The following is a 26937-nucleotide window of genomic DNA, read 5'->3' on the forward strand; positions in this document are numbered from 1 at the left end:
AAGAGAAAGGCACAGAGGTTACAAAAACACGCAGATGTGTCAGAACAATAGGCGGCACAGCAGCACAAAAGTATTGATTCTATAAAAAGAAAGAGCTGAATGATAAGCTGAATAAAATAAGCAATACTCGCATACAGGTTATTGCTGGTTACTGACAAAGAAGCTATACAGACCATTCTTTTACAAACTCATCTCAGATTCATTGCAACACAGTGGTGTGCACATACTGGCCAACTCTATTTTTGTATGAAATCCCACAAGCATATGTTTACAGCTATGTTACTTTCTATATTTCTGCAATTTTATTTTTTACAGCTTTGTTGAAAGAAGAAAAAAAAAATCCTGGTATGAATACATTATCTATAGAATGTCTACTCACTACTGTATACACTATCAAACTATCATTAAAAAAAGTGATAATGATTATATATATATCACATTATCGTAGTAAGACATCATTCATTTTAAGAACTGGAGGTTTTTATCATTTTATAAAGGATGATTTTTTTTTGTTAAATAATATTAAAAAATTACACAATAGGCACTTTCTCAGCAAAAGCATGTGAAACCTTTTAACCAAGGAGAAATATTAAATTAGCCCCCTGAGATATGAAAAAGCATGGTCTGCTTTTAAATGTAGGGTTTTTTTCACTCTATAAAATGCACTATTAAAAAATAATGATGCCATATCGAGCATTGTTTCTGGCTCCAGCAAGCTTTCATCCTTAGCATCAATAGTAACATTTATTGTCAGTCAGTATTTCTTAATTGTAATTCTATACTAATATACTAGATGTAGGTTTTTAAAAGGTAGCTGAAAGAAACAAAACAAAAACAAAAAACTTCATTTGATTCTAACAGTACTAGTTGCCAAACAGTACTTTTGGTGTGGGTGAAATAATTTACCCAAACTTAATTTAGACGTAATTTTTGCAGTGAAAATGTTTTCCAAAACTTGCTGTTGCCTGGGGGAAGTTCCTGTAGTGGAAAAGTAATAAAGTTATGGCTCTGAGCAGGGGATTATAGTAGGGTGCTGGAGCATTTTTGTTTTAATGAAGGACATTCATTTTAATGCTTCCAATGCAGAATAGAATTGTAAGCATAAGTATTTCTGACTGTGGTGTAGCTTTGAATGGCTTACTCAAAAATAGGAGTATGTCATCCGCATACACGGGAATTTGATGCAGAATGTGTTTCGTATTAAAGCCAGCCTTGCCACAATTTGATGACTTTCAGAAACATCTGCTTTTGTGATTCTTTCTAAATTCTAGTTTTAAATTCTAATTCTTTTTTTATTTAGCACTATGATTGTTTTCTTTATGCTTACTTTTGTGCATTGCTGATACCAACTGTTTATTAGCAAAATACCATGCTTAAATAAAAGAAAAATATACTTTAGGTTATCACTTTTCACTCACAGTAGAGAAAAACATGGTGAAGATGTAGACTGAAGCCTCCAGGAGGTAGTGGCTTCGGATGGCGATGGCCACGGGCGGGACAAACATCAGGTTACTGAGACAGAGCAGCAGGGTGGAGAGGAGCTGGAAACTGTACGAATAGGCTTCTGAGTTGTCTGTGCACCCCCATCCATCCCAGCCTAAAATACCCACACACCCGCAGACACACACCTTAGTAAATATGGTACTTTCACCTAAAGGACTAAAGCTCTAAGACGTTTTTTGTTTTTTGTTTTTTTGACAGGCTTTACACGTTGGAAAAAGCATAAATGGTGTCTGTCTTCCTTAAATCCTAAATCAACTCCAGGAAAAACTTGGTTTTGGTTTATGAATGAGAAGAGTTTCCCCAGCAGGTGAAACTGTTTGTTTCAAACCCTTAATCTCTTAAAATGTATGAAATATTTATTATCTCTTGACAAGAATAATGCCTTAGCAGCCTTTTCCTATGAACAGACATTTCTCTGTAAAAATAATCAAAAACAGATATGTGTGAAGTTGTTTATCCAGCACAATAGAGCCTCCTGGTGTGAACTCACTTCTATTTTAAAACACCCCCGCTTTGGTACATTGGATCTTTATCAAGTGGTTGATTGAATAAGACAGTGTGAATTAAATATTCGTGAGCACTGTTGAACAGAGGTTTTGCAGTCTGAGATGGGCCAAGGGCAAGTGCTGAATGCAAAGTGTCTGCCAGGAAGCAGTCACACATATGAAGTATGACAATGAATTAAACTGAAGAGAAACCATCTCTGATAAAAGAAGATCAAAGGCAGGATTTAAAAAAGCCTCAGAGGACATGCTTTGTTTAGTTTCATAAGCTCATCTTTTATTGAAAAGCTGTTGGTAATTAAGACTGTGTTTTATTGTCTTATCAAAATGCCTTATATTAGAAGATTAATACCAGGCCGCTGAATGAGTCACTGAAAAGTGGCACATACAATTTAATTGCAGAATTGTCAGCTCAATTCTGGAAAATGACCCGTGCCATCCCACCTGGCTCTCTCTCATTTTCTTGTCACTCCTCATGATGTATTTTCCAACAAATTAGAAATTCTTTGCAGCAGTGATGACCTATTTTCTCAAAGAAAAGTTCTGTCTTATCTTTCATATGCAAAAGAATCTTTTGACAGACAAAAATCAAGTGTAATTATACATTCAGGGTTGCACTTGCTTGCTGTGTATTAATTACTAATTAATTACTGATAAATATTTAAGGGGGTTGTTAAATATATACAGTACTAATTATTTTTCCCTTACATAAAACAAGTTGCGCTGTTTTATTAATAACTGCATGACTTAGATATTAAAACAGAATCAAAAAAGACTTTACCAGACCACCTCGTTTCAATTTAATTGACAGTGTGCACTACAAGTTCAAATAAATAAACAAGGATTTAACAAAGCTGTCCATTTAAGCTGGAAAAAGTAAGACACTGTGATGGACTGCAATAGATTTTTAAAGTAAAACGTTACCTGCTTTGCATTCACATGCAGCATAAAGGTAATTGTTGGTGCGCAGAAGCTTGCACTGTCCATACGTCCCACAGTCATTGATGCACGGAGTCAGGTATGCACGCATATAAACCTCTGCAGTTACATTGCTGCATTGCTCAAATCTGGAAAAGGCAAAAATATATGATTGCAGGTGATGCCTTCACTGTTTTTCATCTGCATAATGGCTTCAACATTTCAATACTTTTGTTTATGGCCAAATGTGTCAGATCTATATACTGCATAGCTGTGCACACTTTATAGCATTCCAAATTAGGCTGGTAAATATTATACTTACTAAATACAAGTATGACAGCATTGTTATTGTGAGCATGTTATCAAGCTGACATTCACATATCACTCCAAGCTCTTTCAGAGCTTTGCCTCGCAAAGCCGCTCAGGCGCCTGCAGGGTTTTGTCTAGTTTTCTTGTGTCCTCCAGAAGCCCTCATCACCACAAAACACTGGAGATCAAAAGGTTGTTTCGGCATTGCTAGATGTCAGACAACTTCATTCTATTAGGCCTCGGAAATCTCCAACTTTATAACGCAATTACAAAACTAATTTTCTGTAAATTATGTCTATTCCACCAAGGGTTCTAGTTTAACCTTCATTAATTATTTTGAAAAGGTACCACAGCTGTAATTTCTCACAAAACTCTAGCTCTACAGGTTACCGCATATTCACAGATTGACAGAGGTTACTTTTTAGAGGTTAATTTTCTCATCTTTAACACTACAAAAACAAAAACTGCTAATCAATCCGTTAAAGAGAATGAAACTTCAAATGTATGTTTCTTTATGTGTTTCTGCAACATTTTATTTATTTATTTTTTATTTAGTTGTATACATCAGCTTAACTGTATTTTTGAAGGGCACCTGTCATTTACCATCTAATAACACCTGATTGGTTTAGTATATGCAAATGCGTTGAAATCTAGCACATAACACTGTGATCTTTGTCTGCATTTTCATACATCAGCTAAGTGTTCGTGTGAGGATGAGTCCACGTCCCACACCATCTGTTATTATCTGTTATTCAAATTCAATTGGAACTCCCAAGTGGGACGGGAAAAATCTGCTTAATTTCATTCTGTTCACATTTTTGTGCCATAAAGGCTTCGCCAAAACAGCTCACTCTGCTGAATTGCTAATACTTACGAACTCGTATATAACATTACAACAACAAAACTTAATGAAAACATTCGCTCTAACTTCTCTCTCTGACATGATTCGCGCCGACTTTAAATAACCCTCAGAGAAAAACACTTTACTTCTTGAATTCACAGGTTAAGTAACACTTACATAAACACGGAGAGAAAAACAGAAAGAGAGGGACACTGGTGTGGAGTAGGCCAAAGCCTTATTGGTACCTACAAAGTATACTATTAATATCCAAATACCACTACCAATAAAACAGGGTTGTAATAGCATTTTTGTAAAAAACCTTTTTGCAAACTTTTCTTGAACCCCTTGAATTAAAACTGAATGTGTGCATTTCAATTACAACTTGATTGTTTGATTTAAAATCCACTATGACGTGTGCAAATTGGTAAGTGTGAAAATATGGATAAACCTCAAAATTTAACCCTCCTCTATGTCATATGCTTGGTGTGCACCATACACACATTTATGAAGCCAGTGCCAAATCAGTCTGCTGGGTGACAGATGGCAGAGGATGTGGTTCAATGAGGGAGGCTTCGTCATTCAAACAGAAAGCATGGTGTCTTCATTATGGCAATGAATTATTTATTTTGGTAAACAAACTAGTGATTGTGTTATGCTGACAAATTCAGAAGATATATTGAAAGTCCTATTTTGCAATTGTCTTTGTGTAATTGACAGCAAATATTGTCTCACAGAGGTTGCTGTGGAGCGTTGGGACCAGGCCGAAGAACTGATTATGAGAATGTCATAAATTTGTGTCAAAATCTATGACGTTCAGCTTGTTTCGTTGAATTCCTGCTTGTAATTGATGTTTTTGTGACTTTCTAGGTTGAGCACTCAGGAGATTATAGTTACACAATTTTAAAGGAATAGTTTAAAGAAGGTATAGCTGTAAGGATTCTTACCAGCTAGTTTTTCAAACTCCTGTTTGACAGGAGGTTCATATTTAGTGTATAACCAGCAAGTATCACAATTTCAACAGAGCAAATATTAATTTCCAAAACTGTAATAATGTTTCTTTATAGGCATAAAAACAAACAGTAAAACATGGTTTAATTCAGCGGTCCCCAACCTTTTTTGCGCCACGGACCGGTTTATGTCTGACAATATTTTCACGGACTGGCCTTTAAGGTGTCGTGGATAAATACAACAAATAAAACCAGTACCGGTACCGAAAAAAGGAAGATTTATACATAACACACAGGAAAAGACCCAGGGAAACCGGCTTAATGATAAAAAAAAATAAATAAATAACGATAAAAACCCTGAAAACCAGAAATTTCACACCCGAGCCTCAACTCTTGCGGCCTGGTACAGAACGACTCGTGGACCGGTACCGGTCCGTGGCCTGGGGGTTGGGGACCGCTGGTTATATATATATCTATATATAGATAGATATATATGAGATTCAATTCAATTCAGCTTTATTGATCCTGAAGGTTGACCCCGAAGGAAATTGGGATAAGATGAGATGAGAAAGTTACAGCAGTTACAACACCATATGTAAGGCACAGATAATATATAACAAATATGGAGACTGGTATGAAGCTGTATAAAATAGAATACATAACCAACAAACAGGTAAAGCTCTCAAGGGAAGCAGTGCTTTCTGTCTTACCCGTGTTCAGTAGCACATAGAGAGCGCAGACTGAGGTACCAGGTGCCTGTTTGTGGGTAGGGAATCCTCAGTTTGGTGATATTAGTGGAGGTGTTCACAGAGAGGAAAAACCCTGCCACTGATTCTGAAGAAAAAGGTAACACAATAAAACACAGTCCAAGCTGTGACAGAGAAGGTCCATAACTGAATAAGCTTTGCGCATACACGGCAAAAATATCGATTACTTGTGCTGTTCTCACAATTCTACCAAACGTGCTTAGATTCAAAATCACACACTATGTGGCTGTTTTGTTTTGTTTAAGCAAAGTTTGTCATACCTGATTCACATTTCAGTGATGTGTTTTCACGTAAGAAAAGTGGCATCCCGTGGTTGAGGCAGCCAAACACTGTGAGATTAGCTCCTTTCAGCGTAGACTGCAGGAAAAACACATAATCAAACGTCATTCATCCGTCCAACCATCAACCATCTGCTGCTATCATTCTGGTGAGCTAACACTGTTCATGATTACCTTTAGGTCTATTTTCTGCACAGCCACGAGATAGTAAACTTTAAAACTAACAAATCAAGTAAAGTGCTCTCTCTCTGTCTGCCAGAGGCACCTACAGTAAATGAAGATGTTGGCAGTTTATCGCCTTGAAGCATCAATTATACATTAACATGCTCATGCATTAAAAGAAATCCAGGAGAATTATTCAAGCGTTGGGAACTGCATATGCTTATACAAATTGGTTCATTCTGCAGAGAGGTGAAGGGAGGCCACAACTGTCCAAATTGGTCTATTGGTAAACAATAAATAGCGGCAAACTGGATGTGTCAATTTGCACTCAAGCACCAAACTTGACACTTTATTAGTTATAAAATTCCCCTGCATTATTTACCCAGTCTCTATCTTTTGTCTGTGTGTGTGTGTGGGTGAGTGCTGCGATGGGTTTGTTACTAGACCAGAAACTATGCTGAAAATCAGAAGACTTTCTGAAAAAAACTTTACATTCAGAAATTCACCACATTATATACATTTGTGGGATAACTTTAGACGGTTATTTCTTAAATACATAAGATTTCTATCACCCCCCTTAGCACAAAATGGGCATAATGTATATATAGGGAGTTGGCAAAGTTGTTGATTAATGTAATGACTAACAAACACTTTGCCAGGTGCTGAGATTTCAGGCTTCCTAAACTCACCATCTGGCCTCTATTCTCTTGGTGGGAAGACTAAATCACACCCACTGGCATTTTGAGACAGTCCCACACCCTCCCCCTCCTTCATCCTGGCTCTCCTCTACAGTTTGAGGATAAAGGATTAAGCAACAAATATCAAAGTGGCTCACCAGATGCAAACATGGGGAGAGCAAAGCAGGCAAGAGCCACCCCAAAGCCAGATAATATCAGTCTAATGGGCAGGTCAAAGAGCTCCATCCAAGTTAGACATGTTTCTAACCAATGTAGATAGATGGCAAGGTGGGTGTGCCAGTTGACTAGACATATGTCAAGCACTTTTAGGGGGATTTTCATAAAATTGTAAACACAAATTAAAAGTATCTACATGGTGATTTTTTGTGATTTCTTTCCTCTGACTTTTTCTTTTGTAACACAGGTTTATCCAGCTATTCATGGTCTGCAAAGGATGAGTCCTGGTGAATCTTATTCGCTAATCTTCTCCCTTGCTCTTAAACACCACTAAACGGTTAAATTTATACTTTTACTGTGATGTATACCCTGTGACAAACTGGCAACTTGTCCAGGCTGTACCCCCACCTTTCACCCTGTGACAGCTGGGATAGGATCTCCCCCTCACCCTGAATTGAGGATGGACTGATGGAAGGATAGATGGATAAGCAAAAAGTTCGGTATAGTCTGATACTTTAATGAGGACACATTTCAGTGACACTGTTTTCCTAACTTTTCATTCAGAACAACAAAGCTGTTGGCTGTTCTTCTACACAAGAAAGCTCCACAAAGCTCAGTGTAAAAGTCAAAAGAGCCATATTTTTTAATTGAGCAAAATGAGTGTGTGTGAAGCGTTAATGAAGGAAAGGAAATAACAGAAAACGTACTTTAATTATTAGACATTTGTTTTTCCATTAGGACAATTAAGATAAAGGAATTAAAATAAATAAATAAACATCCATATTACTTTATTATTATTTTAAGCATGTATGTGAAATTACGGCATCCCTGCTGAGGACAACCCCCCCCAAAAAAGACATACTAGATGTAAATGTAAATTCTTAGCATCTTGAAGTGTTATGATTACAGTCCCAGTCTTTTCTCAAAGTTAACTTTTTTGGAATTCACTCTTAAAAAATGAGTTACCAATCTTAACTTCCTTTTTTGCTGGCCTCATATGCATTCCTGAGCATCTGTTGATGCAGTAATACTGCAGTCTTAAAGCGGTTTAAACTGACAGAATCATGAGGTTTTGCACTGTCACACAAAATATACTTTGTCAAGGTTTAGCGAGGATTCAACTGTATGCTGTCGCATATGAAATAACAAATCCCAATATGGAGTCCTCGACCTACCCCAGCCTGCAATTCAAGCTGCTATGAAAATTGTTACAGGGTTAAAGCTTACATGAAGCCACAATGTGATGATGTCCATCCTGTTTTTGGTGTATTTACTCATTACACCTTACAGAATAACCTATGAAACCAAAATAACATGACAGACACATGTGTGTAAATTATTTGCAAGTTAAAAAAACCCCCTCATATTTAATATAAGTGCTCCTAACCTGGTTAGCCAAGAAAGTTAAAAATGCTCAAAAATCAATAGAGCATGTGTAGCTTGTTTTCATTTTTTAGAAATTATATCCACTTTTAAAATATAAAAAAAAACTGTAAGACTATTTCAGAATCAGTGTACTTTTTAAATATGATTTATTATTCCACCAGTAATGAATCTCAGTGATTCATTTATTCATTTCATTATTTGCCCATAAACATCCTGGTTCCCCAGGAAACACATGCAATTAAGGAAGAAAGATTATCTCAACATACAGAAGATTATGTGATATATTTGATCACTCTCAAATCTATCATCCAAACCATTCATGCACTCGAAACAACGATATTCCCTTGTTTCTTTGATATTTCACTGATAACTTTTGAGGCTCATTCTGTCTCTCAAATCTGTCTGAAATGATTTCCCTTCAGCATGGATGCTGACTTTCTCAGCACACTGCATCATTTCTGTCCAGAACCCAGAATTTCTAAAAGGATTTGAATCACTTCTTAAAATAGCTTTAGCTGTCAGGGCATTATGTGATGTGTTGTTAATAATATTCGATTCTTGTTCTGCTTTAAGAACACATTCATGTCTGGAATTCTAATGTTGATTTTGTATGGGTTTTTTATTTACTGGCTTTACTCGTAAAGCCTTTTGTAATATGATTGTGAGCATTGCTATATTAATCATGTTTAATGTTAGGATTTATATGCCCGATCCATTATGCAGATGTTAGTTATGATTGGTGAATGTGAGTGGCAGACCCATAATTCAATCAGGGGTGCTATCTACCAGCAAAGTAAGGCTCAAGGTTAAAGACTGAAGAAAACTACTGTGGAAAATCTTTAAAAGGATCACTTCGATGGCCCAGATGCATCAACTCTGATTGCTAAAATAGAGGAGAAAAAAAAGTTTGATGAATGCCAGTTTGTCTGTGTTGTATACTGACATGTTTTTGCTTTGCTGAGTTTCATAGAAGTTATGCTGATGACATGTGCCAGGCAGTACATAATGCCAACTGATGCAAGAACATGGACAAGCTGTCATGTGCTGTATATACTGCCTCCATATCCCAGTGCCCAAACTAATTAAACCAAACCCCAAACTCTGTGACGGGTTTTAATTTTAATCAATAATATATCTGCTATCTGGATATCTTCATATCATTTTGGGCATTATAATTTATAGCACATGTTTCAGCCTCTGACCACATGAATGCTGCTTAGCAAAAACAAAAGAAATTGTATATGTTTTTTGTTTGTTGTTTTGTTTTTTTGTAATTTTATTTTTTGGTATCAATCCAAGTTTTTTGTTTTACAATAAAAGATAAAAGATACTTAGATCAGTGCACAATTAAGATGTGAAAAATATTAGATTTCTTTAGATTTATTATTTATTGTGCATATGTTTAATTATATATTTATGAAGATTTTTAGAATGATCTTTTAATCAATATTTATTTTAGCATTCAATTTCACACCTCTCCTGTGTGATAATGACAGATGGTGTTGCACAACTCTGCCATAAAAGCGCCTAGTTTTCACTGGCTGATTAAAAATATGAAAATAAATGGCCGTGGAAATACTGGATGTGAAAATAAACTTACAAATAGAATACGATAAATGAACATAAGAAATTAATGTAGTTTTAAAAATACATATTTATTGTTTGTCCCTGGATGTTTAGCTATTATTACCTAGTATATTATGTAAGCATTATTTTTCATGTATCACACTTATTTATTTTTTAATCTACTCCCCCAAACACTTTTATGCTGCCAAAACAGTTTATCACTGTGACAAAAGTACTAGCGCATAAGGGTTAGCCAAAGCATTCATGAATATGCGCTCATTACACTGCTTCTAATTTCTTTTCTGCGTGAGCCTTACCAAAGGTAAACTTAAACTGATCAACTGCCAGGTGAGGCATCAGTGGGAATAAAAGCCATATGCATTCCTTTCACACTTTTGCACAGAGAGTGATGCAAGGCAGACAAGCAGGTCCAGCTATTGTCTCCTAAAGCCCTGCAAATCTGCCAGAGTCCCCCACAGGCAGCGGCTGACTGGATTCTGCGCCTGTGACAAGCAAGTGACAGATCATCGCCGAGGGGGGTTAAATCTGTCCATAGAATAATATAGCATGACAGTCTCTCTGAAGAATACATCTAACGGCTCATACAACTATCACACCAACCAGGTTTCATCCCAGCATACTGTCTTTGTGACATCTGCAGAGCGCACCCAGTTAAAATTAACCAACAGCACACACTTGGGAGTATACTGGGGTGTTGAATGGAGGGTGAAAGGGGTCAGGGAAAACACTTTGCTACTGCAAAGATAGCACCAATAAATGCAAAGAGAGGCTCTACTGGCTATGCTGCAAGATAAAGGGCAGATACAGTAAACAGGTGAAAATGGGCACACCATGGAGAAAGCCAAGGGGCTCACATAGTCTTTGTGGGTGGTGACAGCAGCCACATCAATCCCAAAGTCCATTGATACACTGTTAAATGAATTACCGTCAATTATTTTCATTTCCTTTAAAAATTTTCTCTGACAATCTTGGAAAGAAGGCTGTTTGCTTTCTTACCGGGGGTTAGATGAGAAGATCGATCATTAATTTCATCTGTTTGTGTGTGTTCAGTAGAGATGATGGATGTGTAGTCTGGCTTATTATAAAGTCTTGAAGCGGTGAGAAACAGTATAGAAGCTGCATTTGGACAATTTCAAACCTGTCAGGGCAGGTTTGTACGGGGGGCACTACACCTAGGGTTTACTTTCATTAATTTCCTCATTAATTGATTTATCTTGTCTATTAAACCTAGAGCTTAATAGATTTAGTGTTAATTTCAAGTCTGTTACTGCAAATGCTCTTTTTCACCTTTTTTAATGTCTGACATTTCCTCCTGTTTATGTCTTTTGTGCTAAATCACTGCTACTGTGGGCTACAAATTTCTTTTACCAATATTTTTACTCTATCTTTAAATGTGGGGAGATAAACCCGATTTTTTAAGCAATATTTCCCAAACTGTCAGGATGTTCCATAGAAGTAAACAATCAAAGATATCTGTTAGTGTTTTGTGCTTCATCTTGTTGCTGTCTCAACACTGGCTGGCTTTCTCTCCATTAGAAGTAAAATGTTTAAAAGTCCATCTGCCAGCCTGTAGCTCTCCAGTTTCTGGCTCCCTGTAGACCTCCAGAGCCAATGCAGGTGCATTCCTAATGCCATTACTATCTGAAGGACAGATCAACACAGACATATTAAATCCTGCTTGGCTGATTTTTGCATTTTGTTTGCTCTCAATTAGAGACATATGCCACAAGCCCAAACACTGGCGCCTGTTTCATTGTGAACTTTTTCAGTTCCCACAGCAAAGTCTATGACCATACGTGCATCCATATTTAGCAGGCAAGCTCAGCCAGGCACTTTGTGAGCCCAGTTATTCGCCCTTGCTAGCTGCTGATTTTCTCCTCTATGACTGTTGCAAATTTACTTTTCTGATAACAATCTGATCCCTGTACAGGATACAGCAAGCAAAGGGTGAGAGTGGTGCCAGAGCACTGTCCAGCATCTTGGGCCAAATCCCTTCCTTGGACCAGGATGATAATACTGATTTGATGAGCTAACAGTGCCTCGAAATTTTACAAATACTGCGAGAAATTATGAAAGAAACAACAGCTGTATCATCTGTAAAGCTCACCATGTTGAGTTTGAGCTCCATGTTTAGGACTCCTCCACTGTCTAAAACGGGCATTAGGTTGACGGCGAACACGGCAGCCCTGTCCGGTGGAATCGATATATTTGGGCCGAAGAAGACGTAGAAGTGCACAGAAAAGGTGTCCAGCTCATTGCGCAGAGTAGGACGGATCGGCCAGCACTTGTTAGTGTCTGCAGTCGGTGCAAGGTAAATGATGCTGTCTTCTGAGGTGTGCAGGTGACTGCTGTTCTGGGACAGGCTTGGCAGGGCTGCCATTAACAGTGTATCAGATAAGGAGAAACCCATCGCTGTTCCAAAAGACTGAGGCATGTTCATCGAGGAGCTGGGTTGTGCTTGGTCTTTCAACAAACTGGGTTTGGAGCAATCTGTTCAGGAAAAAAAAAGTCAAAACAATGCTGTTATTTAATTTGCACTTATATGCACTATAAGCAACATGGTCTCTATAAATGTTTGAGCTGGAGCTCTGTGTTTTAGATCCGTGCTTGCAGCAGTGTTTATTGTTTGCTATTGTTCCTCAATATCATTTATTCTCTCTCTGCTCTCTTGTGACCCCCGACTGATCACCAAGGCAGCCGCCCACCCTGCCTCCTAAAAACTCTGTCTGTTAGAAGGTGTTTTTCCTCACAGAAAGCATTTCATAGGGGATTAATGGGTTTTCTATAAGGTCTTGAGATATATGTAAAGCACCCAGAGTAACCCATGTTGTTGTTTGGCACTATATTAATGGAACTGAAACCTAATTATTTAGTTCAGCTGGCTTCCAGAACATATACACCAAGATTCAGTGCTGTGGATTGCCTCTAACTAGATTGTAGACTGTATGTTTTCCACCAACACATAGAAAATCAATGCAAAATGGTCACTGATGTCGAATGGCAAAGTATCATCCAATACCAACAGTCCCCAAGGGGAAAGGATTTCAAAGGCTTTTTAGCTCGTTTGCATATTATTGTCTCAAAAGGGTTTGAAGTATTTTGATGTCCGTACAGGCAGGTGGAGAACACCTAAAAATACTGAATACTGCAGCTGCAGGTAAAATTTGTGTAAAATCTGTAAAGCCTCTTTGGATGACAAAGATGGAGCACTTGAAGAATCCTGAAAAAAAATCTATAGAAAAATCTATAGAAGGAGAAGAAGAAGGCAAATGTCACCCATCTGTCTCCAAAAGAGCCAACCAATAATTAAACCAGAAAACATGTTAACCAATCACATCATACATAATACAGATCATGATACGTTCAGCTGTGTGGTGGCAGACATATTAACTTATTTCTGTGATGATACAGATAAGTTTCACATTGTATTTATTCAGTGCTGAAATCGAGTAGGTTTTTAAATTAAGCTGTAAACCTTCTATATTGATGTCATCTTTAGGTCTTGGTGGCCACTACAATTAAAGTAAAAGTCTCTTATTAAAGCCTCTTTCCCTTCATTTAGATGGGCAGTTGCTCTTATCCAACAAAAATGGCTGCTGAGTGGCAAGACTAAATGTATATACACAGTAAGTACTGTACTGTATTTGTGTGGGCGGCTTTTTCCCCCTTTCATTTAGAGCATAACACATGAACCCTGTTCGGTTGTCTACTGAGGACAGAAAAGCTGCAGTGATGAAATGCTTTATAAACAGCAACAATAAATAATAAAGTGCAACCTAGTTTTACCACACTTTGTATTACTAGCAACCGTGACACCTGTAAATTGGACTGAATTCAACTATGGGCACATATTTCTGAGACAGCTCATAACAACAATAACCAATAACAGAAAGAAAGGTGAGGACTCCAGATGGTCTTCTCCCTCAACCTGAGCTGTTTTCCAATTTAAATCCACAAAAGGTCAAGTAAGATCTGCCTGGCAGACAGGAGGAGAGACAGAGTGTGAATAATTAGTGTCTGTGTTGCCATAGTAACAAAGTGCACTGTACAGTGCCGAGCAGAGGGAGGGGATCGCTACATGGAAGTGGACGTCCCACAGATTTGTGCGCTATCCCCATTGAGGGAGCATAAAGAGTATCTCGGCTCTCCACAACCCAAAAACAGCATGTAGCACTTAAGTATGGTATCATTTGCCTCTTAGCAATCCTGCATGAATCACCTCAGTTTGGCTTCCAGTCTTTTCTTGAAGAAGCCTCTTGATGATCTGACTGTGTCTGGCATCCCTTATCCCATCAAACATAAACTGTCAGATGCATGAGCATTTTGGACAGTCTTTGAAAAACATTTCCCGATTTGTGCTTAGATAAGAGTAGAACACCCAAGATTTAGTCTTTTATGTGCATCTGAAAGCCATAATCTTCTATACTTTGACTGCATACCTTTGAATACTTGATATGGCATGCTGCAGAGATCCACTCTGAGCTTTTGTTTGGCCTAATTTATGAGGTAAACCACCCAAGCTTTGTCTTTTAAAGCAGCAGGAAGAAAAATAAATAAAATTACAGGCAAACAGCTCATGGATAAACACCGCAATTTATCTGCAGATAACAAGAAAGAAGAGAAATCCAACACATAAACATCTAGTAAAGCAGTAAAAAATACTTTAATTGGCAAAATTGGTAAAATAGTTTAATTCAGAAAATGGTCTAGACTTCACAGTGTGAAAAACTTTGAAGTTCAATTTCAATTCAGTTCATTTCAGTGTTATTTATAGAGCTCTGAATCACAACAGTCACCTCAAGGTTTCATTAAAACATTAAGAGTAATTTAAATCAAGCTATAACACCAATGCACAAAGATGTATTCATTTTAAAATGTAAATGTAAATTTGAACAGAATACATTTTTTATTTATTAATTTCAAATCTCCATATCTATAAAGGTCAAATCATGAAATTCAGGGAAAGCAGAAGGTAAGGGGTTTGGGTTTTTTTTTTAATCAGCATCTCAATTTTTAGTTTAATCTAACTCAATAAAATTATTTTTTGTTATGGCATTTACAGTGCACTTTTTTTATTCTTTTCAATTGCTTTTCCAGCACTTGTCCAATTAAACACAATAGATAAACCAGGTTATTAAATATAAAACTAATATTGGTTTGCAATATTTTACTTTCATGAGTTTAAAATCCAGATAAAAAATACAGCTTAATGATGAAATTCTCAAAAAGAAGAAAGAATATATATGTTTTGTTATAACCATTTTATAAATTTTTTTGATCTTTTAATATCTAAATTAATATAATGACAGACATTAAAGACTTTATTCAAATTTAGATGGAAATAATTTATTGTTGATGAATGTATTGAATCTGAAACCGAGGAGGAACTATGCTACACCTGTGCATGTTCCCTCTTAAGTGGACCTGAAAAAGGTATAACCAGAACAACTCTGTCTGCAGCTGTCTGTGTCTCCATTCACAGCTGAGCGCCATCCCCATCTTAAGATGCTTCATCAGAGCTGCTTTTGTAGTCCTTTCTGCCATCTGTTGCCTTTACTTAAAACATGTTCAACTGGGCTGAAATCAGGGGAATGTTACGGCTATTTAAGAACATTACATTTCTTTACTTTTAGAACCTCTTGGGTTAGTTTGCAGTATGTTCTGGGTCAATATCCCTCTGTGGATTGCTTCAGTTTTGCAGCATTTGACTAAATCCCACGAAAAAAACAAAACAAAAGCTATATCACTATACATTTCAGAATTTGTTCGACTACTTCTCATCATCAAAATACTGCACTGACCCAGTTCCACTGGCACCCATACATGCCCATGCCATCAAATTGGCTCTACCATACTTGACAGATGATGCGGCATGCTTTGATCATAAGCGCTCCCTTTCCTTCTCCATACTCTTCTCTTGCCATCACTCCGCTAGTAGTTTGATTTGTATAAAGAACACTGGTCCAGAACTGGACTGGTTTTTAAAGATATTTTTGAGTTAAGTCTATTGTGGCTTTTCTATTCTTGAGCGCTCCAATACTGAGATAAACTATCTTTTGAAGTTGCTGACTACTTCAACATGTCTTTGGATCACATAAGGAGCTCTGTGAGCACCTACCAAATGCAAATACCAATTCAATTTCTTAATTTAATGGGAATTAATGCGGATTTGGGTTTCACCTGGCCATGACACTGCTTATCAGTCAGCTGTCCAATTATTTTTAACTCCATAAAAAGGGAGTGACTATGCAAAGGAATATTAATTTAAAAAAATGTCTATATGGTAATTCGTTTATGGTTAATGCAGTGTTATTATTAAAACCCCTGATTTAAAACGAAAAGTCTAATCTCAGTCAAACCTCAGTTGCGACATTATAAACTGTTACCGTCTAAATACGTAAGTGTGATTTAGACGTCTGTGGGAAATCTGCCTTGTAACTTACGACATAACAGGAAACGCTTCTTAACCCTGCGATGTAACCTTCCAAGCCATTTAGTTGTTGTGAGCTGTATTGACCTGATGTGTACCATAATGTACACGTGTAGTTACATTTTTCATAAGATTACAAGGGGGTTCCAGGTATGTTGTAAGTTACAACAGATTTCCTGCAGAAGTCTAAATCAGGCTTTACTGCCCTATCTAGAATGACCAGAAGCAAATAGCAGTGAAAGTTATGTAATATTAACCAACAAAGTCCATATTCTGACTTTATGACTTTTTAACTTCAGGTCTGAAGCTGATTGAAATGATTGTTATTGAAATGATTTTTTATGTGTTTATAATGTGTTTATTCTGATATAAATAAAGAACACAAATTTGCTGCAAACAACTGAAATTAACATTAGCCAAAAAATATGGCAAAAGCGCATCACACTCACCTGTGACCTGCACCCCGATGCGGAAGTAGACGTCAGAGTTACTTAGATATCTCTCCACCAGGATATAATACCATTGCTCCCAGGCAGGTACAAGGGTGACTAATTCACAAGGGTTCCACTCCCTGCAGTCGAGGGCGCTTGAGTTATGCACTGGCGGTGCCCGCGCTCTTATCTTCAGCACCACGGGACAACTGTCACTACTCTTGTTCTTGGTGCTGCAGTTTACCAGCTGAACCTTCACCTTTGATATATAATTGGGGATGAACACTCTGCACAGGCACACATAAACACATGTTTTAGGCATTATACCACACCATAAAATGTAGACCTCTACTGAGTAAACATAATGTAATCATAAAAGATGTTTTCAAGCAAGCGGTTCCCTTTGCGCTTATGTAAGCCAGCTTCATTGAAATAATTGTCGTTTAGATTTGTTGACTGTTGTGTATCAGACCTGCATCTATTCTGCAAAGGCTGCTATTTTAAATCTATATACTATATATTTTATCATGAGAAAATTAAGATAAGGCTTTAATAAAAATATATATAGTATTATATTCCCTTCACATCATTTATGCAGCACTCATAATAGCAGCTCTCCTTCCTTTAGGCACCAAAGCAAAGACCATGAAAAAAATGAAGATTAACCTTGGAAGCAAAATCTTATTATTCCACTCAAAAGACTCAAAGTAGGTGAAGTTGATAAAGGTGTGCAAACTAATCACACAGAGGAATTGCATCTTTTAAAATGAAATTGCAAGATACATTAAAAAAAACAAAAAACCTCATAACTTAAGAGGCAGATGAAGGATTAGGCTGGGGAAGTGTTATGCTGCAAAAAATAAAAATAAAACGCAATTTTCTTCTGGTGTCTTTTCTCAAAGTCAAGCCCCTGTCAGGTTTCTAGAAGCCCACATAGGAGACTTACTTATAAAGTGCAGATCTATTATGGACTGGGATCATCTGGTCAATGAAGTATCCAGGGTAAAGTACTGAAATCCCAATCAGCCTCTGAACAATGAGCTGAGGCTGGAACAGATACTGGCATTCCTCAGACAGACCCTACAAAGATAAAGCAGCAGTTGTTCAGATTGTATTTTTGTGGTTAACTCACCAATTTTTTTAAAAGCTGGTAAAGAGGAGATTAGATATCATTCAGACCGACTGAAAATTCCTAATGGACTGTGTGCATTAAGCCTGTCAGCCTCCTGGATTAATATCATTCCGTCCTCCCCCTCCCTGCCACACAGCGTAACATGCACCCACTATTTCACTTGTGTTGTTCTGAACCATTAATGCTTGATGTGCATTACTTTGTGAGATGAGCCGAGTAGACAGACTGATTTAGAGCCAAGAGACCGTGCATTTGTTTCTACACATGATCTGCTGTAAAATTTGTTTGTAAAATGAAGAGAAGCCTTTTGCACCTCATTCAACAGGACAGGTGTGAATGCCAAATTAGGCCCTTCATTTCTGTCAACTGATCATTGACCCCTCCTGCTCTCGAGTCACAATTACTGTGGCATGTCATTAGTCTGGAAGCTGCTGGGGTGACCCTTTGATTTATTACAGCCTGTCGCTTGGACATGCACATGCATCTTGTGCTTGAATAAAAGCTCAACCAATATGGGCTTTTGAGAGCAAATGGTTTTACACTGTGAGTCCAAACGGTTTTGATGTTCAATAGCTTTACATTTGACCTTCTTCATACCAAAAGCGATGTGGGCATTCATTCATTTTCCACAGAATTTCACTCTTGGCAAGATGTTAAAGCCTCTAAAACTCCATTAGAGCCATAAAGCACTAAAACTCCCTAATGAAACCCTGTCTAAATGCATTATTTTAGCTCTTTCAGTCAAAATTGCCCACCGAGACGATGTAATTTAAGGTTCGCTTTGGAATATACAGTATGTCAAAGTTTATCAGGTATACCTGGAGAGCTGCAAAAAAATAAGAACCTTTTAGAGCTAACGTTCAACTCTGTTCAATTGTATGCTATTATATTTGAGTCAGCAGTAAGTATTGTTGTATTGCTGCTGCACTGAATTGACAGGACACAGTGCCTGTCAACACATTCTCATCCTAAGGTGTCAAATACAACGGTTTGCCACTGGCATCACAGAGATAAGCACAAAGCTATCCCCTCCCTTGGAAAAAGTGTAGCATTGGCCTAGAGGTTTGTTAGCAAGGAGACCGTGGCTTGTACCTTATTAGGGAACTTTTGCTGACTTGTTTTCTTTTCTTTTTTTTCATTTGCACTCATGTCTTTATCTGGTATAGGTACAACAAGTACCTGTTTAAGTTTAGAAGAACCTTTTACAAATGTACCTCTTCACAATATTAGCCCTTCACTTATAATAATGCTCAAGGGCATCCAGTGCGCTCTACAGGGACATATAATGAAGGGTATTACAGAACTCCAATCTTGCTCTGTAAAGAGTAGCATATTCTATTTGCAATAAAGTACATTTCAGCAAATGCAGTTATTCTCTTTGACTCTGTTTTCAGTTGCTAAATCCTTACTTACTCTTAAGATTGGTATTAAACTGAGATTGTTATAAATGCGTCGCACATCTCCCTTTTCTGCTTGCATTGCTTCCAATTGTGTCTATTTTCTAAAGGAAAAACATCTTGGTTGGTAGAAAATTGCTTCAGAAAGCAAAATTTTAAAAGGTTTGTTATTTCCATCTATAGAGTGTGTCATTGGAAGCTGGTCACATTTGAGCCATGGTGGCTTATATCCCCAAAGCCCCCAAAACAAACCAATTCTTCTGTATATGTGATGCTGCTGGCAAGTTCTGATTATATTTTTGATTGTTGTGCATTTCAGGTGCACTTTTGCCAGTCAGTGGAAACCACAAAGCACAAGTGAACACCATGCCAGTGACACATAAATTCCCTGAAATGGAAATCAGCAGGTGTTTATGCAGCCAAATAGGAGAACACGATGAGATGAAGAAAAACTCTCTGACACTGTTCAGCCTCTTTAGGTTCTGCAGCACATACTGGAATACTAATGCCAAGGATCACTTACATCATTTTTATTTAATTTTTTTTTTTTCCATCACAAAGGGGAGTTAAGCAAGCATGAAGAAAATGATTTAGATATCATTAGAGTTATGATACATAACACTTTGACACAAATAAGCTTACATTTTACCAGTCATAAGTGGTGAATGATGTGTAACACAAACATGATGCAGTCTTTTCATTTACTGCTCTAAACAACTGATGCCGGGTGCAGAGGGGTTTCTATTTTTCACAGCATGGATGTAACGCTGGCAATATTGGTCTAGTGGTTCAGTACTAAGAGAGATTCATTCGGAGTATTTGTTTTCAGTAAAGCTGTAGGAATTCTGGTTTTTATTTGTGATAAATGTGCAGGCTCACCTTGACTGAGATCTTGCCTTCATCCTTGGGTAAATGTGCCGCCAGGAACCAGTCTCCAGGGAGAGGGCTGGTCACGTTGAATGCTCCTGTTGTACGGTTTGGAAGAGTCCAGGTCAGAGTCACAGCAAAGGACCCTGGGATGACTGTATCCCGAGGGAAGCGGGTGTACAGGGGGTTGATTACTGGAGGAGCCCCGGACCTGAAGTACCTATTAATCACAAAGCCACAGTTCAGCCTCCTTAGGCCTAACACTGTCATAAACAACAGGAACATCTGCTAAATATTAAAGTTATCCATGGGAACAGCTAACAGCAGAAGTACAGCTGGCATCCTATACACAAATAAGAATCACAGCAACAAGTTCTCAGACCACACGTCTTTAAAAATATTATATATTTATACACCAGACAAAGATGTTTCAAGCAAGGAGTTAATTTATTCAGTACATATCCATCTTTGACCTTTCTTTTGATCTCAGCTATAAACCTGTAGAGCATTGACTGTATCGCGCACAGTTATGACACCACCACACTGACAATCCAGACAGACAGGCATATAAACACCTGCCAAAGCACTCAAAATGGTCTTTGTTCTGGTTTCTGCTAGAGCAAGTGTTTCCAAGGCCATGTTTCTGCATGACAAACACACACTCACAGCTGGTACCGTTTCAGATACAGAACATTAATAATAAGCTCTTCATATCTGAATGGAACAAGTGCGTCCATTATTTCAGACGCTATATCACTGAGACACAGGAGACTGACAAAAATACATAAAGCTTCATACAGCTAACGGCTTTAAAGTTTCTCCTTGCGTGAAGGCTATAACCCTTTATTTTTCTAAATGTATTTAAGATGCTTATAATCATCTGGAGAAGAAGGACACTTCAGTTAGAGAACAACAACAGAACGGCGTTAAGCCAAACCCGGTGTCTTACACAGTCACATTGCGGTTCGGGCAGCTGTCTCCAAACGTGCCCCCTTGCTCCTTGAAGGTGATGAGATTCCATACGGCCATCATGGTGTCGTCAGGCACATTGAAGTGGAACAGTTCCACACTGGCGAAGGAGTTGAAAGCACTCAGCTTACGAGGCGTACGGGTGAAGTATTCAGTCACAAAAAGGCAATCTGCAGGGAAGAGAATCAGAGGAATGTGTCCCAAAATATTTGTGATGGTGGGTAGCCTTTAAGCCTTATCGACCCATTACTCTGCTTTGTCACAACTAAATGTCACTTTCAACATACTGATGTACGCATCGTGTTTGGCATGTTACCAGATTAGTTTAGAATGTTACCAATTTAATTGGTAACGTTTCTTTTCAGTGCATACAAAGTATAGCTGGGGTTAATGGAAGTTGCAAGAAAATAAAAACGTGACCTAATAATGGTATTATATGAAAAGTCAGGCGATCAAAGTGATGTAGTGTCCAATGCAGGGCACTATATCACAGGGTGGAAAACAGTTTTACTGCCACTATTACTTTAAAGTAACAACGTCCTATAAATCTTGAAGCAAAGTTGCAATGAAAAGATAGACAAGACAGGCGGGTGCTTAGTTTTACTCTGAAGTGCAGTGGTTGGTTTGAGGAAGAGAAACTTTGACTCAACTGACTGAACATCCCACATGCTTTGACTCATGGATGTAGCTGGGAAGCTTAAAACTTTAAAAAAAAATGACATCCATACTGCATGCTGCATACTACACAGGGACTGCAGAGTGTAGTATTATAATCTATTAAATGTGTTGCACAGTGTAGTATGACCGCTAAGCTGGAAACGACCCTGGTCTTCATGGATTTATTTGTATGTTCATGTATTCAATGTATCTATAGCTCCACGGACGTTTATGGTAGCCCGTGAAATAACTGTCAGCACATCTCAATTAGGAAAGCTGTGTGCTTGGAACAACCATCTCACTAACAGACCAATATCAACATCGTTGAAAGCATTGAATCATGATTAAAGCTGTTGCTTACAAAGAATAAATATTTAATTATGAACATTTCCCAATATGCCTGTACTATCACTGCTGTGACTAGAGAGCAGTCTTAAGGTGACTCTCTGTAATGACTTACAGAGTTTCTCCTCAGAGGCAGCAAATTATTTCTCTAAGAGGTAAATAATCAAAATATGTGATCAAAGACTTTTAACTCCTATAAAAGAAGCTGCGGGAGACGGATATATGCAGGCTCACTCACGTCCTGCATAATGTCAAATCCTTGGATTACATCCACCAAAGCCTCTCCATATAAATCCAGCAGACAAGCAGCAGGTGTAATCTGCCACATTACCTACATGAGCTGGGCTGGCATCAAGCACAGCCAGCGGGTGGGCAAAATCTGGGGGAAATTGTGTGCAAGTCACTTAATTGCTACACTAGAACATAAAGCGTCTTTTAGGCGAGGCGTTATCATAAATATAAACTCAAGTAGGTAGAAAAGAAGGCAGCAGATTATTACGGGAATAATGCCGTGGCACTTTGATGTTTCACTGGAGGAAAATGCTTCCACTTGTGGCGCATTCGCTTTCTGCATGTCAGCCATTAAAATTGCAATACCTGTGGTGACATTGTTTGGGTTTTCTTTTTGTCTCACCTACAATTTGTACAAAAATATAAATAATTTCACACCACTGTTTTCAGAATACAGTGAATAGAAGCCCGGACCTCTAAAATGATGACAGTAAAATAACAAAACAAAACAAAACAAAACAAAAAATGATAAATAAAATGAGTGACCCTCCACCATGAAACGGCAATGAGGTGCAGACGTGTAAAGAAATAGGTTTTCTTGAATGCGCAATACTTTCTTATATTTGCGTAAAAGGAGCAAAATAGCTCTTTTCTGTTCTTTTCTGCCCCCACGACATTATCCATCCACAAAGCACTCACCTATGGAGGCAACCTTGAATACTAAAGATGTACTACGGAAGCAGAAACTGAGAAGAATGAAGTGGTTTGCTGTCAAGAGCGAAAGCCTAATCCCATACAAAGCTCCCAGCCTTTATTTGAGCCTCATTCCAGCCTTTTGCTGGACTGTTATCTCTGGTATATGTGAGCCTTCTTTACATTAAGGTTCTTCTTTGCCCTTTCATTAACAGACTGTGACTGGGGTCACAGTCTGAAGTGCTATAACTCAAAAGGGTGAGTTTGGCGCTAACACTGCTGGAGTCTGCAATAAGCCTACAGACACTGCTTGGCTGATTAGAAAGAAACAGACATGATTTTTTCTTTCCATTTACAGATTGCAGCTAAGACCACAAAAAGTGTAGTTACAGTGGATCGGTCAGAAAGAGGTTTGAAAAAGAAGAAGCCGCCGATTTTGCACATCTGGAAGTAGGACTGTGAATGGTGATTACGCTAGTCAAGAGGAATCCTTAAATCAGAATGAATTGCTAATCGTCACTTTCTCCAGGTGTCATAATCTAAGGTACATGAAAGCCACCATTCATCATCAAAAATACACCTCCACACAATCTCTAGATCACTAACAGAGGGTCAGGGCTGTCACAGCGGGTCAAGAGATGGTGGAGGGAACTAAGAAAATCAAACTCTTCTTCCTTTTTTAAAACCTTTGCTTATTGTCATTTTGCCTCTTCACTGGCACAAACTTAAAATCTTAGAGGGGTTTATAGCCAAAAGATTTTAAAAATTTATTTTTCCTAAGCATAGCTTTTAATCATCATTTTGATCACAAGTTAATATTTAAGGCTTGATTTTGCTTATACGTGTTAATTGCATCAGTGTCTTGCAAGTAGTGAATATCCTGAAACAGGGCGCGTTTCTTTGGCAACTGTCACAACCTCGCGTTTACATTTTTATAGTTGTGATTTCCAATGCTCTCTAATGTGCAAGCTACACAGAGGTGGTTACCGTCACACTTAATTGACAAGACAGGCTACGTGTCAAACACGTCGAGATCTCAAGATCTGAGGTTGTTGTGACAAAATGAATACAGAAAATTAGAATAATGAAACGACATATCTATTTTCAAGCTACGCGTGAAAAGCTCCAGGCTCGGTGACACTCCAGCAGCCACGCACAGAGACTTCACTTAACGTGAAGGTGTAAACATGCCAAAATATCTAAATATGCTTGTTTGTTTGCCAGCCAAATAAAGACGTTTCATTTGAAGATAAAGGCAGCAGAGTGCTTACAGGCTTTCTCACAGTGCAGTTCTGGATTCAATAATCTCTTCAATGAGCACCTCCCTACCACTGTTTTACTCTGTTAGAGGCTTAATATAGACATAATCCTGCTTTGTGTCATCTCAACATGGGATTTATCCATTAATACTTAGCTGGGCTGTCTTTAAACTTTATTTTTTGGAACAGCAAAAAGTAATTGCTGCTTTTCGAAATTCCTCATCCTCTAGCAGATTTTAAAATCTCTCTCAAAAAAAAAAAGAGCTGCTAAAGATCAACCATCTGGAACAAGAGCCACTAAATGACACCGAATTTAATACTGACCAGCGATAAAGTCAAATTTTGAGTCAACACTATTCTCTCCTTCATCCTCCTCACATCCACCTACAGAAACAAACACCTCGAAGATGACACACAGCCGTAAAGATTACTGCACCTTCCACTTCCACAACGGGAGATGCAGACACCAGAGATATTAAACATTAACAATTCATACACATCTAAACATGCAGAATCTACCTGTCAATTAAGTAAATTAATATCAATTATTTTATGGTGAAAGAATAAGCTCTAATTCTCTGTTGTCTCTGTTATACTGAGGTATATCCAAGAAAGGAGGGGAGGAAGGGTAAAGTGGGTAAACTGTTCTTTCTGTCTAAAGCCAAGTATGTCGAATGAGTTACCAGAATTGATGAAGCAAAACAGCAACAAGTCAGACAGACCTGTATGGTCCTTAGTGGCCACAGCCAGTACAGTCTGTGCTGTAGGTATGGATTCATTGTTATCACACAGGGAGACTTGTGTTGCACGCCTCAGCCTTGAAGCAGCAAAGAAATATTCATGGATAGACATAAAAAAAAGAAAACAAATCAAGGAGGATACTCTTGGCTTCTTCTTTTTTTAAGGAAACAGATAGAGAGAAATAATAAGAGCATGCTGCACTTTTCTTACATTTAAAAACCTAAAAACAACTTGATTTTGCAAAAGTCAACTTCAAAATTGTCCTATTATCCAGTTAAACCAGTTTAGTTCTTATCTCCTATCAAAGTAGGCTAAATTTAAGACAGGAAACAAGAAGGTTTGACTTAACCTTTCCCTTTATCCGATTACTATGGTCACATTTTGTAGTCAGCAGTGCCAGCGTGCACTAACTTGGCTTTGAGCCTTCACGTCTCAACAAAACAAGAACAAACCAAAGGTAACAAGAGTCAACACGTCCGGACTGATCTGTTTTCTTGTGACCACATTAAGACCTCCGTATCGTAGCCTACAACCTATAGGAGCTTCACTCAGTGCATTGTGAGCCATAATTAGCAGCATCCTTCCCCATGCGTCACGTAACCGAAGCCAGTCCGTGTTCGTGAAAACGGTTTTGTCAGTGGCCGAGACTGAAAGCAGCAGTGTGGATGTTTCGGAGACTGAATTGAAGCCAGAGACAGGATGAGATGCTGCCGCCGCTGCTGCCGCTGCTGGGAGGATTTCAGCACCCCGACAAAAGGAACAGCTCTCCGCGAATCAAAAGCAACACTCACTGAATGGAAACTCACCTCCAACAGCGCAGAGATAGGTGTAAACAAGCAAGAGGAGCCTCGGAGGGCTACATCCTGAGCCCAGGCGCTCCAGTTGCCACATCGTTAAAAGCAGAATATTTTGCGAGGGGCTCCAGCCCGGGTGCAGTTCTCAGACGCTCTGCTGGTCTACATTTTTTCAGATATTTGCCAACGACCAGCTGTTTGTGCATGACGTCATTCAGACGACGACGGGACAGCGCCTCCTCTTTGGCTTTGATTTGACAACCTCAATATGTCGACTTATTTCATTGGACCTCCGGCCCTGTCAGTCCGGCGATAGTGCAGACGTAGATTGCACCACAAGGATTCACACTTCGCCGTCCGGGCCACCCGACACGGGCACGAGTGAGGTGTGCGGCTGCAGCTGCCCCTCGAGCCTGCAGCCTCTTCTGCCAGGACCCAGGACACAAAGTTGGTACTTTGGAGGAATGGAAGACTTCGTCTTATGTGGTCGTGTACAAGCCTCAAAACTAATAAAATACGATTTCCAGCGATTAATAAATTCAAAGCAACTAATTTGGGTTTCTGTTAGACTAAAAAAGTAAAAGTGCAGAAACTCCAAAACTAGCAATATACATGCTCCCTAAAATATCACATATTACGTGAACATAAATAAAATGAAAGGCTAAAAGGATTTATTTTAATGATTCATAGTGGGCTCAATTTGGGCCTCACATATAAAAGCAGTCAAACCACAGTTAACAAAGCACAAGTGGACAATGAGTTTCAACTGAACTGGAAAATAGTCATTACAGTTATCCAGTGAAAATTATTTAAAAGTGAGTGAATACGTAAAATATACTTGCGGAGTTTGAATTTTTCATTTTAAGGATCACATGGTCATCAGGTGACGTGTTTGTCAGACAATCATCATGCTACCACCAGGACACCAGCATTAAG

The 26937-nt window shown here is 38.3% G+C and overlaps 1 protein-coding gene across 1 annotated transcript in view; it reads right to left on the reverse strand.

Moving 5' to 3' along the window:
• The window catches only part of tmem8b (transmembrane protein 8B), a 33548-nt gene extending 7370 nt beyond the window's left edge, over nt 1-26178 (reverse strand). The window contains exons 1-10 of the mRNA XM_031729716.2: nt 26014-26178; nt 21262-21451; nt 20325-20532; nt 17863-17996; nt 16935-17203; nt 12163-12545; nt 6049-6145; nt 5732-5855; nt 2931-3073; nt 1419-1597 (exon numbers count right to left, since the gene is read on the reverse strand). Of these exons, the coding sequence (XP_031585576.1) occupies nt 1419-1597; nt 2931-3073; nt 5732-5855; nt 6049-6145; nt 12163-12545; nt 16935-17203; nt 17863-17996; nt 20325-20532; nt 21262-21451; nt 26014-26098 (1812 nt within the window). The 5' untranslated portion in view covers nt 26099-26178. The remainder of the gene's footprint in view (nt 1-1418; nt 1598-2930; nt 3074-5731; nt 5856-6048; nt 6146-12162; nt 12546-16934; nt 17204-17862; nt 17997-20324; nt 20533-21261; nt 21452-26013) is intronic.
• Between the last annotated feature and the right edge of the window lie 759 nt (nt 26179-26937).

The sequence above is a fragment of the Oreochromis aureus genome, linkage group 12 (genome assembly GCF_013358895.1).
Source record: "Oreochromis aureus strain Israel breed Guangdong linkage group 12, ZZ_aureus, whole genome shotgun sequence".
NCBI classification, from domain to species: Eukaryota; Metazoa; Chordata; class Actinopteri; order Cichliformes; family Cichlidae; genus Oreochromis; species Oreochromis aureus.